The sequence below is a fragment of the Lates calcarifer genome, linkage group LG5, assembly GCF_001640805.2.
Source record: "Lates calcarifer isolate ASB-BC8 linkage group LG5, TLL_Latcal_v3, whole genome shotgun sequence".
NCBI classification, from domain to species: domain Eukaryota; kingdom Metazoa; phylum Chordata; class Actinopteri; family Centropomidae; genus Lates; species Lates calcarifer.
This window is the reverse complement of record NC_066837.1, coordinates 9,099,804-9,114,493: the sequence shown is the minus strand read 5'-3', so window position 1 is coordinate 9,114,493 and position 14,690 is coordinate 9,099,804. Positions and strand designations below refer to the sequence as shown.

The window sequence follows — 14,690 nt, the reverse complement described above, 5'->3', positions numbered from 1 at the left end:
TTCGTTTCTCCGCCTCTCTGCGCTCCTCCCAGAACGTCATGACCTCACACGACGCAGCCAATGACAACACACGCAAGCCCAACGGCAGAAAGAACGCCAATTGGCCAGCTGACTCTGTTCCGCCTACCAACCGCCTCTGATTGGGCTTTTAGGGAAGGTAGGATACCAATAAGGTCTGGATCATAGATGTATTATAAGAAGTGGATATGGTGCTGCCCATGGATGTATTATTAGTATTAGGCTTTTAATAAATGAAAAACCTTGTAACCAGCAGAGTTTTTGATGGAAGACTTTATTGGATCTGATTGGACAGACAGTATGACAGCTTGTTTGAGAAGATAAATCCAGATCCATGTTTAGAAAGTAATGAGGAAACCATCTCTCTCTCTCTCTCTCTCTCTATCTATCTATCTCTCTCACATACATGCACACACACACACACACACTGCACTCTCTTTGTTCTTGTATTAAAGTTCATCCTTGGTTTTGTTGCCTTTTTTGGCCTCTTCAGCTTTTACAGCCTCAATGTACTTCCTCCTGTCTTCATCCTCCTGGAGACACAAAGGCAAGAAGTTTATTTTTAACAGAGAAAACAGAAGGCCCTCAAACATTCACAGTCATACAAACTCAAACTAGAGCACTGGTGAAGAAGAAGAGTTACCTTAACTCTGTCTTTTTTGGCTTTTTCCATCTCTTTATCCAGAAACTTGATCAGGTCCTTCAACTTCCTTTTCCCTTTGTAAACCACCACCTGATGGGAACACAAATAATGAACATTAACAACCTTAATAGATGCCAAAAGGTTAACACTTGCAATCCAGAATTTTGCAGCTTGTCACCGACATTTCTTGGTGAAACAGAGACACAGAAATACATGACAGTATCATTGTTAATGTAATGGTTTTGTTTATGTTTAAACAGTTATATTATTAACAATGTCTGGTTTTTGTTGATGGAGACTAATTGCTCAGGGACGCTTCCTACCCTTTCAGCGTACAGAGCAGGGAACAGGCAGAGTGATGGGTAGGTTCCCTGCATTGACATGTTGATGTCATTGGCTGAGGCGTCGATGCGAGCGACGACAACGTCCTCTCGCTCCTGCAAGGCCTTGGCTAGTTCCTCCCACAGAGAGAACAGAGCGCGAGACTCCTGACTGTAGGGCAGATCTGCAGTACACACAGTTAAGTACACAGTTTAAGATGCTTTCACTTGGGATTTGTACATGTAGCAAGTACAAGTAGGCTACAGATTGTAGAGATAAGAGCAACATGGAAAAGAAAGTCAAAAGTTGGAAGTCAAATGTTATCCAGGTGTCTGGGCACCAGTTTTGGTTGAAAATGAAAGTTTTGAGATGTCTCAGTGATTTAGATGTCATTGAACTGTCTTTTAACATGATTTCAATAACTATAGGATTTAATTGAAATAGCTTTTTAAGGCCACTTACGGGGAAGCAGAACAAGCTGAAAACACAACACTGACGCTCCTTATCACCTCTTAAAATTGTTTATTTACACTTCCAGTATATACTGAGCAATATTAATAGTAATTCTGAGTCATGTTTCTGGCCACCTAAGGAATATAAACTCAGTATAACTCCTCTGTTAGCTCTGTGTTTGGTCTTCATCAACTCCTGAAGAAAATATCTGGCTCTTAAGCTGCTAAATGTGTTACTATGTGCACTAGATAGTTGCTAACTTTGTCTGTTTTTTAAGCTATGGATGAAAAACTGAAATCATCTGCCTATTGCTGCTGGAATAGTGTTGATAAGAGCAGCGAGACTGAACCAACTTGATTAAGTTGCAGGATGTAAAACCAAAACAATGAGCTGAAAGCTTTCAGTAGAGTTGTGTGATAATTCTGGGTGAGGAATCAGCCAGTAAAACAGACTGGATATAAACTCAGCAGCTTCAACCCTGCTACAGAAAAATAATGCTAGAAAAGCAAGTACACAAAAAATAAAAAATAAAAATATGACAGCAGAAGGCAAAATATAGCCACAAAAGCTGAACTGAGAACTGAGTATGACTGAACTACCAAGTAAGTATGGATGTGTTGATTTAAAGTCTAAATGACATTAAGGCACCAATTTGGTAAAATAATGAACACAACGACTGCATTCACAAGTTCTAACCTGTTTTATTCTGAAATACAGTTCTTAAAATGATACTGAAACAGTGGCTAAATGTAAGATAGACAAAAAACCCCATTGAACTTAATTTAGAAAAGTATTAATTTGAAATCTTTGACATCGTTTCAAATCGACTAAATTCATGCCCAGTGAGATTGTGACTGTAAGTGGAAAGTGTGTTTACTTACAGAACAGGACAAAAACAGTCTTGTCTGGGTTAAAGGCAACTTTCTCCAGAGTCATCCCCACTAGCTCCTTCACAGGCTTTTTGTCCCATCCCTCAGGTATCGGCTCACTCTGCATCTTAGGCTGTTACATTAACACAAACACATTATACACATGAGGACAACCTGTCATCCCAGTTTCTGTTATGTATCACACAACCAGATTGAAATGTAAGTTACCTTAGCCTTGCCCTCTAGGTAGGACTGACAGAACTTTTTAATGGTCTCTACATCCAGAGTGTCAGAGGGCAGGTGATAGGTCACATGGTCTGTCAGGTTGACCAGTCGGATGAGAGGAGCTTCAAAATCTCGTACTCGGAAATACTCCATCATCCTGCCATTACGAGGCTCATCCACGTTCACCCACACAAACAAAATCTGAGCACACACATGCAGAGGTGAAGTACCCAGACAGCTGGCATGAAGGATATTCTAATACTGCTAATACTGTAAGTGCTGCTGTTTGAAAGACTTTGTGTGTGTGTGTGTGTGTGTGTGTGTGTGTGTGTGTGTGTGTGTGTACCTTCAACCTGAATGCCTCTGCAGCACTGTTAAAGGCAGAGTAAATCTCTTCAAAGTCTGCAGAGCTTTTGTTAACAAAGAGGAGGGCATGGTTTAACACAGGTGAGGTTAAGATCTGAGAGACTGTCTGCAAGAGAGAGAATAACATTCACAGCATCATAGACAGTAAATAAAGACTCCATGAATTATACACATTGCAAGATGCTAAATTAAAATTAGCAGCTATATTGCTATACTTTGCTTGTTCCTTCCAACTGCCTCGATATTGGTATCATGACTCCACACAGTAACAACAACAACAAAAAAGAAGATATTGCTACATTGCTTCACAATTATTTTGGCTTGTTTTGCTTTTTATTTACTCTTTTACAGCAGCGTGGTGCCTTTAGCAGTCAAGACATGATGGACAGGATATAATATAAAATTACAGTTGTATGCAAAGGCAGGTTACATACATTTCATTGACTTGAAATGAAGTAAATACACCATTCAGCCACAACATTAAAACCACTGACAGGTGAAGTGAATAACATTAATCATCACTTTACAATACAAACGGGCTACACAATATTGTGCAAGTGGTTTTCAAGTTGTGGCTTTTCAGTGTATAACCACGGCTGCAAACAGATATGAAAAATCACACTTTCTTCTAATGCTAATGCACTGTTACTTTTATTCATTTAATGAACTTAAAAAATAGGGAAAAAAACAGTAATTGAGGCATGTGCAAATGGTCGGGAACTCTAATACATAAGCACTTACAGTAACCCTCCTTTGCCAGCTGTTAAACATGAGGATGGAAATATTGGAGCGACCAATGGCACAGGATAGAAGGAAGAATGTATTCCAGGACAGGACAATAATCCAAAGCAAAACTCATAATCCTCAACTCAAACTACTTTGATAAACACAAGCTGAAGCTTTTGGAGTGGCCTTCACAGTCGCTCTGATTCCAGCATCACTGAAAATCTGTGGGTAGATCTGAAACATGCTGTGTGTGCAGGACAGCCCTAAAAATATCTCAGGAGCTGAAGTGAATTGCAGGAATAGTGGGCAAAAACTCCACTAAACTGAACTAAATTGAGAATAGAAAGACTCTCAGCTACTCCAAAGAGTGTTTGCAAGCTGGGTTACTTAGTACTGACCTTGTGGGATGCTCAAAGTTTTGCAAGTTGCACAATTACAGTGTAATTTCTTTTTCTGCACGGAACATTTTACAAAAGATTCATCATCGTCTGTCTGCTGCAGAGGCTGCATTCGCTTCTATTCACTTCAAAAACCAACAAAAAATTCTCAGCTGCCCAAACGTCTGCACACATCTGCAAACTGAGCCCAAAATCTCTTTGCAAAGACTTGTGAGCTTAAAAGATGACTGTTAAAAGTTAGTGAACAGTGGGTCTGGTTTCATGTTATAGTGGATTTCAATGGGAAAAAAATATCCACAGGAAACTTCTCTTCTGCTGTCTTGTGTTCTCAACATTTAACATTTGACTGAACAAAACTACTTGTTTTTGTTTCTCATATATTTAGCTGCTTACGTGAGTCAAATTCAAACTCAGATTCAAAGAGACTTTTTTGACATGACGAATACAGGACTGTCAAAGCACACTGCGTAAGGTAGTATCAACAAGGAAAAGTATTAGCCAATCACAACAAATATAAGCAACATTTAAGCTTTTAACAGCCATCACTCAAGTGTACAAGTCTTCATGACTGAGCAGATTTTGAGGTGAGTGTATACAAGTGATATGTGAGGCCCAATTTTCTTGGGGAATTTCATACTTTTCATAAACGTGCAGAGAGTCAGCAGATCATCAGAGTTTTACCCAAAAATAGAGTTATTATTGACAAACAATCCCAGTGAGTTTAAATACAAAAGCCCCTCACAAACTGTTCCAAGCTGTCGTTGCTGTGCAGTGGAGCAGTTACTGTGTATGTGTGTGGAAATATAATATTCATCTAATACTCAACCTTTCCGGTGTACTCAGTGACTGGGTCCATCTGGTAGACAGTGATAAAGACGATCAGCTCCTCTTTAGATGTCTGAGGCATCATTTTATAAGCCTGGATGAGCTTAGACTGCAGCAGACACACACACAAACACACAGACAGACACGCACACACACAGACACACACAAACACACAGACAGACACGCACACACACAGACACACACAAACACACAGACACACACAGGTATGAGTACAGTGAACTACTTAATACATTCACACCTGTGATGGTTTAATGATTCAAATAAATTCCATTTTCTATCACGGTTGCTTTTTTTGTTTTTATTAAATCTGTGGATGTTGACATTTCTCCAAGCTGTGCATTTGTGATGATTTTATTTTATTCTTTTTTTGAAGAATTCAAGGACATGTGATTGAGTATTCATGTCTTAAAATGTCTAATGATTCCATACTTTTCCTTTGCCTTAATTTAAAGTCATCAGTTTCTGCTCTTGCTGACAGATTTGAAATCAAACATTTCTCCTTTGGCATCAGTGTATCAAAGCCATTTTGTTTTTGTGAATTATAATTGGGAACTGATTTATGACAGATGCATTAGTTCAGATGGCTTGTATATGCTGATTTTCTTTTGTCTGCTGCACAGCTGCAGCAATTAGTTGATCAGTCCATTAGTTGATTGACAGAGGATGACTAATCAGCTATTAGTTGCAGCCCCAGTTTGGTATTCAGATATTCAGAAGGTAATATTTTTTAAGTTCTGTAATTTGTAACATAGTAATGTCGTATTTAATCGATATAAATAAAGTACATTCACAATTTTTTGGAGGTGTTTCATTAAAAGGGTTGTGGTGTATGTGAAATACCTTTTTGAGCAGCAGCACAACATCATGTGTGAGACCATATTTACTGATAACTTCACTGTTCTGTGTCACAGCGAAGCGGAGATCAGGAAGTTCAATGGCTGCAGAGTAGAACACCTGGACATACTCGTGGTCCTGCTCCTACACACAAAGGCACACAAAAAACACACATAATTGTTCAACTGAGTAAAGTCACAACACCAGAGGTAAGAAGATGTGAATCAAACAGCTGGTTTTCACCTTAAAGAATCCAACCACTGTCAGCTCCTCTGAGGCCTCTATTTGGCTGAGTTCAGTGATGAGGTCGGCAGCAGACCCCGCCCTCCTCTTCAGCCAGGTCAGGATAGATGCCGAGCTCTGAGGAACTGAATCACAATCCAGGCGAATAAAGATTTTTTTTCCTTCAACATTTTACCACAAGCAAATACTTCACACATCTATTTCATGAGACAGGGGCATAGGAAGATGATAAATGAAGTCAAAGTGGCAAATAATTGATGTAATTTGATGCTAGATGTTCACCAGGCAAATGGCTTGTGACAGCGAGAAGCCATCATAAGTAGGAGTGGCTGTAAGCCTGCAACCAATCACATCACTCCACATGCAATAGAAAGGCATGAATACCAAACATCAACTTGATATATAGCTGTTTCTAATATCATACACAGAGCAATAAAATTAAAAACTCCCAATAAAATTAAAAACTCATTAGATGAATATGAGGCTGTTATCACGGGAATGAATTTAACCCTCGACCCTACCTATTGTGTGTTTAGTGAGGCTCTGACTGGCTTAGTTGTTCAACTGAGAAAAAACCATTGAGCAACCACAGACCTTTTAAACCAGGTCACCAAAACAGGATTTTTAGCACCTAAGAAAATAATCAATTACAGCTCTGTAAACTTGTGCAGATATGAATGTGTAAAGGATATACTATTTGTCATGTACCAGGGCAGGGCACAGGGTTGTGTTTATCTCCAGCGAGGTACAGCCTGATTGTTGGAGGACCTGTGGCATTGAGATCTTTAGCCAGGTCCTTCTCCTTTGCTACATCAACGACAGCCAGTTTGACCTCTGACTCCTGGAGCTCTGCGGCAGCACCTTCAAAAGCTGCTGACACACGATGGCCATCTCCAGACAGAGGAGTATCTACACACACGGAAATAAACACACACACACAGTGAGGATAAATAAGGACGTGATGAATATGCTGCAGTGTGAGGTGGTTATTTGAGGTCAGTCCAAAGACACTTACAAAGCATTTAATCACTCTTGTGGTGTCATTTATATGCTTCGCCTATATAAACATGTAGGTCAAGATCAAGCTGTGCCAGCCCTTAGTGTGTAACTTACAGAAATGCACCAGGAGCTGCTTGTGTTTTCTCAGCGCCCTGTTGAAATTTCCTTTCTTCAGCTGTAAAACTCCATCCTTCTCTGGGAGAGATTTGTCTCCTTGTCGGTCATGCTGTGTGTCAGCGGCGACAAACACGCAGAGACAGAGGGCCGTCACCCCCAGCAGCAACAGTCTCCTCATGACGGTTCACCCACAGTCTGACAAACTGGACGCTGGAACAAGCTTGACGGGAAGGTATGAAGGGAGCGGTGGAAGGAAGGGCTGATATGTGTGTGTGTGTGTGTGTGTGTGTCAGTGCTGAGCTGGTAGTTGTGAATGCTTTTGTTATCTGCCGACTGGACCCACCAGTCTGTAGCTGATTAACTTTCCTATCTAAGCCCTGCTGTATCTCTGCTATTGGCTGCTGTTCATATCAAGTATATCACAAATATCTAAATGCCCTTTGACTAACACTATTAGCCTCAGCAAGGTCAAAATGGAAGCACAAACCCATGCAAACATAGTCACTAAACACATACACATATGCAACATTCATGCAAAATTCACCCACTAGTGCAGAAAAATACAAGTTCAAGCTTTGTCAAAGTAACCGAGACCACTTTTATTTCCCTATCAACATGATAGAATGATAAATAATAACATGACAACAAAAAAAGTCTAAAAAGTGAGTGAGTGTTACACATCATTATAATGGTAATTATAAAGAAGATGTATTAATCAGTCATTGAACTGCAGTGCATAGACTCAGCTGTGGCCTCATCCACAACTTTCACCCTGTTTTCAGTATCTGGTAAACATGAAGTCTACTGTATAGTATTAAAAGATTAGTTAAACATTTTGAGAAATAAGCTTATTTGCTTTCTTGCTGAGAGTTAGATGAGAAGATCGACACCCTACTCTCTTACATCATCTATCTGGTAAATATGAAGCTACCGCTAAGAGACGGTTAGCTTAGCATTGAGACTGCGAGCCTGGCTCTGTCAAAAGGTAACAAAATCTGTCTTTTAATATCTAAATAAACTAAAATATTAACACTTATACAGTGAAGTTTGTTTTTGTCTGCTTACACTTATAAACATAGTAAATTATGACAGGACTCAAGAAAGTCCCTACTGCTTTTTCATATTTAGCAGACAGATACAGTATATGAGACTGTTAAGCATTTTTCCCAAACTGTCAAACTATTCTCTTAATATACAGATTCATAAAAATGAAGGTAACTCCTTACACACTGTGTTTTTCTCTTCAACATTAAATAAAGTAAAATATTCTATCTTTAAAAAGCAATGTAAAGGCATAAAGCCAAATTTATGACATGGAATAAAATTTGAAAAACTAAAAGATAAAGAGTATAATCAAATGAATTAAAAATTTTACATTTTGTATACATAACACTAATTAAGATTGTGTGCACTTTTTTCACAAGATAAACTTATGAACTTAAGAGTTGAGGATCACACCATTTTGTGTGCTGCTATTGATAATAACACTTCCTAATTTTATTCATAATAACATCACATTTCAAAATGAAAGTCTTTTACAATGTATGCAAACTTCACTGATGTAAACAACTTTTACAGCAAACAAAAATATAATAATATATAAATAATATAATATTGTACATTTAGTTTCTCTAATGTGGTGCTCTATGTATTAAATTATGTCAATCAATCTGGAAGCATTTTTAAAACAACTTTTTTGTTTTGGGGCAAAATATTTGTTAATTTTTGGATAACAGATTTTACCTTGAAGGCCCTGCACACCGACACAGGTGTTTTCACTCACCCTATCTCACCAGACCTGCTCAGCAGTTGAAGCTGGGAGGAGAAATATGCTGGAATTACATCAGGTCAACTGACTTCTATGTGCTAGTAAGAATGATAAAGGTGTAATTTGTCTGTACATGCCCACACAGAGACCTAAGAAGCGGTCTAATGAGAGTAATTAAAGCCACCTGTCTGAGTTTATCATTGGTGTGCAGAGCTTTCAAAAGACAAATTATGCAGAATAAGAAATGACAGTGTGTTATGTCAGTGTCTTTCCCAATAAGCTTTGTTTAGTTTAACAAAGAAAATCATGCCTGGAATTCACAGCCTGGACAAGTTTCCTCCACGTCATTATACTGAGAAAATGTTAGCATTAGCTGTAACTGCATTAGGAAGAGAGAAATAACAAAGGTTTTGTTCTTTGAATATTTAAATATGGAAAAAAACAATGATGAAGATTCATGAAAAACAAAAACAGAGCTACAGACTAAGTCCTGGACTGGACAACATCTTGTTTGTCATAAATGTCCTCTCTACTTTTGTTTGTGTTCAGAATTTTGATTAAATGTTGCTGTAGTGATGGATTCAATATGGTCTCCCTAATCTTCACACATTCTTACAAAATGTCAAAAATGCAAATGCAACTTCAAAGTTTTTTTGCCTTATGTTCTTCTACACATATTAGAAACGCTTGTGTACTTGTGAAGAATGTTCTAAAATTTTAAATATGTCAACTACAGAGCTAGAATATAATTAGAAAAGTAATGTTCACAATGAAAAATTATAAGTTGTTGGTATTGGATTCTCACCCGCGGTAGGTTTTAAATGTGAAGTGGCTGTAGTGAGTTTGAATTCCAGTTGGTTAAAAAGATTTAAACTGTGACAAGTTTTTACAGCAGAAATAAGTATACAAAAATGTCCACAGAAGCTTCTCAAACTGTACTTGCAACATAATCCATTTCTCTTCTGTCCATCTTTATGCTCCTTCTGTACTCTATATATTACATATTAAACACTTACCATCACCTAAATACACTCTACATTTCAAGCCTTGTCAAGTGTCATGCCATTGTCATCTTGTGTATACGTGCAGCTGGTTTCCACACTGTGGGCAGGAGTGATGTGCATCTTGTAGTCCATGTACCATTAACGGGATCAGACAGAAACCACAGATCAACCTGAAACACACACACACATGCAGAGTCAGAACACGCAGTTTAAGTTTGGTTGAAGCTGTAAAAGTGCTCTGACATTAAATACTCATGTGTATTTGTGTGGCTCACCCCATCAGTGAGAGAAGTATACACAGACACCAGGCAGTCTTCCCAGGTACGTATGTGACTTTAGTGGTGACAGTGTGGTGGCAGTATGGGCAGCGTACCAGACCAGGGCTGTCTCTTAGATATGGCACTGAGATGGGAACGGGTGGTGGCTGGGTCACAACCACTACTGGCTGGGTTTGTCTGCCGTTTACAGTCGGCGTTACACCAACTGGGAAACAGAAGGTTTATAAGGGAAGCAAATAAAATATCATTTTCACCTGCTATTTAAAAAGTAGTCTTAATACCTTGTGTAAGTGGATGGACTACGTTTCCAGTGTTTTGGGGAGGTGAGGTCACAGTGGTGGGCACAGTCAGGACAGGAAATGGATCTGACTGTGATATAACTAGTAAAACAGAAATACTTAAGTTACGTTCACATTCAAGTACAAATTAAAGTTTTAAATGCACATTTTCCTCTCTGTTTCAGCCCTTTGTGTGGACCCCAAACCTGAGCTTTTCCAAAACAGCCTCTAGTGTGTGTAAATCTCAGGACACTTGCTTGGTGTTTCAGTGTGTACGAGGAAAACAGAGGTTTGGCAAAACAATGATGGAAGCTGCCAAGTGAGGACTTGGGCTGTGTGCCAGATAAGACTACAACCATCACTCATTTTTAATGCCTATATCTATACAGGAATATAACGTATAGTCAAATACACCAGAGATAAGGATAAGGATTTTATCACAGCAGTGCAGCAGCTTGGTAATGACTGCTGGTAAATATGGGCCACAGTTATATAACTGTTTAATATGTATTCAGTTAAATGACAACAGAAACATGTGAATTAGAGTAACCATATTGTGAATGTGGCCTCATTAATACACAGTATAGGTGACCACTGAGAGCAGGAGGAGACTGAGTGGAGGTGTAACAGGAAATCACTCGGCAGAGTTACTGGCAGCAGAGTTCGGGAATATTTCAATAATCATGCATTTTAAACGCTGATATAGAGCAATGCTGGAGCACAGCTGCTGTCATTAATCTGTATTTATGTAGATTTTGTTAAGGGAAGATTACAACCATATATGATTTGGTCGGTTGGAAGTCTGTCCAGCTTCTTTCAGGCTGTTCATGTGTTAAACTGTGGACAGAGAGCTCTACAAAAACAACCTGAGAATGCTAATGTGGATGCAAATCATTTTAACAAAACGTAGACGGGTTAATGTACACATAGTTTTAGACTGTGTCCACACCAAACCAGCTAATCTTGTAAATGTAATTTGCATGTGAAAATGAGGTGTGCCCTCATTGGTTTTTCCAAAACAACTCCATCCACATCTAAACAACAGCAAAACAACCAAATGTCTTCGTCATCCTCTTTAGGGAGTGGCACAGACAGCCTGGTTATTTTTGCTCAGTTTCAGTTCATTAAAACTCCTTTTGGCCCCTCCCACTCTCTGTAATTACCTATACCTATTTAATATAGTCAAAACCATGTTAACAGTATTGTTCTCCTTTATAAATTGTGCTCTGTTGTCTCTCCCTGTCTTTACTGTGGATGAATGCTGTGGAGAGAGACCAGCGAGATGTTCTCATACCTGCTTCTCCATAGGTAGGAGGAGGTGTTGAAGGGGAGGTGAGGGAGGCGTCATAGGAGGGGGGAGGGGGGATGTTAAATCCTGCCGGACTCAGAGGAGGAGGGTGGAGACTGGCCTCTTCATATGAAGGGGGTTCCATCAGGAGATCATCCAGTCAAACAGGACGCTGAGAGACGTGTAGATAAAGTCAATTGTAATGCACAGACGCAGAGAACGAAGCCACAACCAAAGAAAGTTTAAGCATGTGCCTTTTGAATCAAGTGTTTGTTCTTTTATATTACAGACATTTTTCATAGAATACATCTCAACATGTCACTGTAGAGGGCAGTCCCTGATCTCATGGAGTCAGTCTGGGATTTCACGAAGAGACAAGACAGCACAAATCCACAGAGGAACTGTGGCAAGTTCTCCAAGAATCTTGTAACAACCTGCCTGCTAAACACCTTTAAAAACTATGTGCATGAAGTTAGTTGGTAAATAAAAACTTGTCATGGCATTATGTTTAAAAGCATCCTTTACTTGAAGCATCTAAAAAAACTGCACAGCACTGTTTCTGTTGCATAAAAATATGTTTTTCCCACAGACGGTTCTCTAATTACTGCTTAGTTTACATCTTCAGGCGTCTAAAAATCCTGCAGATCAAAGAAAAATGGAAGGATCACTCTTTGCTGCCATGTCCACGCACCTCTACATAAGATTCAAACATCTGTGATTTGGCAACTCCTAGAGATAGATCAAAAAAGTCAGTGTCATAACACACATGCTGGGAATGACAGTGCTGAAAGCAACATTTCAATTCCAAAGGTCCAATGATTACATAATAAAAGTCTATGAATAGTGGTTTAATACTGCATGATGTGACAAGCTGGATTTTTTTGCTCTGAGCTACACAACTACCGCACTAACTCGAATGAAAATAATCTGGCATGTGATGTATCCCATGATTCTCATCAGCAATATATTTAAAAAAAAAAAGAAAATCTGGAAAAATACTTTCATCTCATTCTTACTCTACAGCACGACATTCTTCAGTAAGTGGTGTAAATGACGTGCACTGTACTGCCACTAGTTTAGCTACCAACTGGTTATACTGCTTCTTTTATTCCAGCCCACAGTGTGTGTGTGTGTGTGTGTACACGCTGGTTCACAGAAGAAGTCAGACAATCTGTTCCAAGTATCGTTAAGCGAACTGAACATCTGTGCTCTTAAACTTTATGTACATCAAGCTCTGTGATGGCAGGTGTCACATGACTGCAGTTAAAAATCTGCTGCTCTGATTCAACAGAGCGGTATACTCAAGTGTCTGAACTTTCACCAGAAGAGCAGCGTCACAACACCACATACACACTGTAACATACAAAGCAGAGATCCTGTCCTGTCCACAGCACTACATAAACATTAACACAGTACAGATTTAGAGATAATTCAGGTTAAATATATTTTTCCCTCTGTTAAACTGATGTGAGGCATTTACCTTTTTGAATATGTCACACTCACTCATCAGCTCATTACAGTTCAGACGCCGGGTTAAGTTCAAAACAACACAGAGACGTTATGGAAAATAATCACCACACAAGTAATCCTGACTCCCCACAAGAAGTGTTTTCACTGCCAATACGTCACCTAAAACCACCTGTTTCAGTCATTAAACACGCCTGCTGAACGCAGCCAGGTAATTCTACCTCACATGGGACTCTTCTCTTATGTAAACAAGATACATCCGAGCCCCGGTATCTGATGAAAACAGGCACAAACCTGCCCCCACCATATACAAAACTCCAAATAATATCTGTAAAGAGTAGTACACATCCCTCTTTTGATTAAACAGTGTGATGTGTGAGATATATTAAAGCAGCGGTCTTACCTTGGACAAATCAGGAAGCTCGGCTGGCAGGAGGAAACGCATACCATGTTGATGACAGTCGTGACATCACAGCCTGCTGAACCTGTTTTTCACTGGAATTAGAAACATTTTCTTCCCACAGTACTGCAAACCAACACTATTTACCTGTTTGAGCCACAGGAGTTTACCCTCTGACACTAACCTGTTTCCAAACTGTTAACTCATTCTCTGGCAACATGTTTACAGTGCAGTAAATACCAAAACATAATGTGCAATATTAGCTTAGAAGTTTATATGTTTATTTATTAACAGGGACTATACAGATAAACATTGTTACATACAGATAAGTAGTGCAACAGATGTAATGTATAAAGGCCTGGCTGAAGGTGATCTTCAGCCCCTGTCCCTTGTAAGGTTTTTAAATCAAGGTTTAAAAAAGAGGTTCAAAATAACACCTTGATGAAACAGAATCAGCATAAAAACAGCAGAGCAGATAAAACTGAATGTGTACATGTGTATATGTATGTGTCTACACTCACTGAGCGCTCTATGAGGAACACCTGTGCATGCTTATTCACACAATTATCCAGTCGGCCAATCACGTGGCAGCAGTGCAATATATAAGATCATGTAGACACAGATCAGGAACTTCAGTTAATGTTCATATTAAATATCAGAATGGGGGTAAAAATGTGATCTCAGCGACTGTGACTGTGGCATGATTGTTGATTTTCACACACACAGAATGAGGCGGGGGAAAAAAGAAATCTGAAGCAGCAGTGGACACAGGACTGGAAAAATGCAGCCTGGTCAGTTGAATCTGGATTTCTGCTGAGGCACACAGATGGTAGGGTCAGAATTTGGTGTCAACAGCATGAACCCATGGATCTAGCCTGCTCTGTGTCAACAGTCCAGGCTGAGGTTGATACTTCATACTCTCACACTTTTAATATTCGGGCTTAAGTATATTTTCTTGCAGCACTTTTACTTGTAATGGAGAATTTTTACAGTGTGGTACTGAACTGTTTGACCTTTTAGACGTCATCTTATTTGTTCTTTAGAGTTCAGTGTTTTTTGGTTATTTTTGAGCCATGACATAAAATAATTTACTGGATAAAAGTAGCAATAATTACAACATATGACATATAAATAGGACAGATAAAACCA

The 14,690-nt window shown here is 39.1% G+C and overlaps 2 protein-coding genes across 4 annotated transcripts; both read right to left on the bottom strand.

The window, feature by feature from the left end:
• Positions 1 to 285: 285 nt before the first annotated feature.
• On the bottom strand, positions 286 to 7,334 carry zgc:136472 (uncharacterized protein LOC678514 homolog). Its single transcript, XM_018703246.2, has 11 exons — positions 7,056 to 7,334; positions 6,651 to 6,851; positions 5,943 to 6,067; positions 5,706 to 5,843; positions 4,846 to 4,953; positions 2,876 to 3,001; positions 2,533 to 2,730; positions 2,317 to 2,437; positions 985 to 1,166; positions 662 to 751; positions 286 to 551 (listed from the first exon to the last, which is right to left on the bottom strand). The coding sequence occupies exons 1-11, from the start codon at positions 7,234 to 7,236 to the stop codon at positions 468 to 470; spliced, it is 1,554 nt and encodes a 517-aa protein (XP_018558762.1). The 5' UTR covers positions 7,237 to 7,334; the 3' UTR covers positions 286 to 467.
• A 304-nt stretch (positions 7,335 to 7,638) lies between these two features.
• Positions 7,639 to 13,719, bottom strand: si:dkeyp-75b4.8 (lipopolysaccharide-induced tumor necrosis factor-alpha factor homolog). Of its 3 annotated transcripts, none has more exons than XM_051070554.1 (5): positions 13,545 to 13,719; positions 11,681 to 11,846; positions 10,390 to 10,488; positions 10,106 to 10,313; positions 7,639 to 10,000 (listed from the first exon to the last, which is right to left on the bottom strand). In XM_051070554.1, exons 2-5 carry the CDS (start codon positions 11,817 to 11,819, stop codon positions 9,895 to 9,897), a joined length of 552 nt encoding a protein of 183 aa, XP_050926511.1. In that variant the 5' UTR covers positions 11,820 to 11,846; positions 13,545 to 13,719; the 3' UTR covers positions 7,639 to 9,894. The 3 variants fall into 3 exon arrangements, with proteins under 3 accessions (XP_050926511.1, XP_018558721.1, XP_018558722.1); XM_018703205.2 differs by lacking the exon at positions 13,545 to 13,719 and adding an exon at positions 13,155 to 13,505; XM_018703206.2 differs by lacking the exons at positions 10,390 to 10,488; positions 13,545 to 13,719 and adding an exon at positions 13,155 to 13,508.
• Between the last annotated feature and the right edge of the window lie 971 nt (positions 13,720 to 14,690).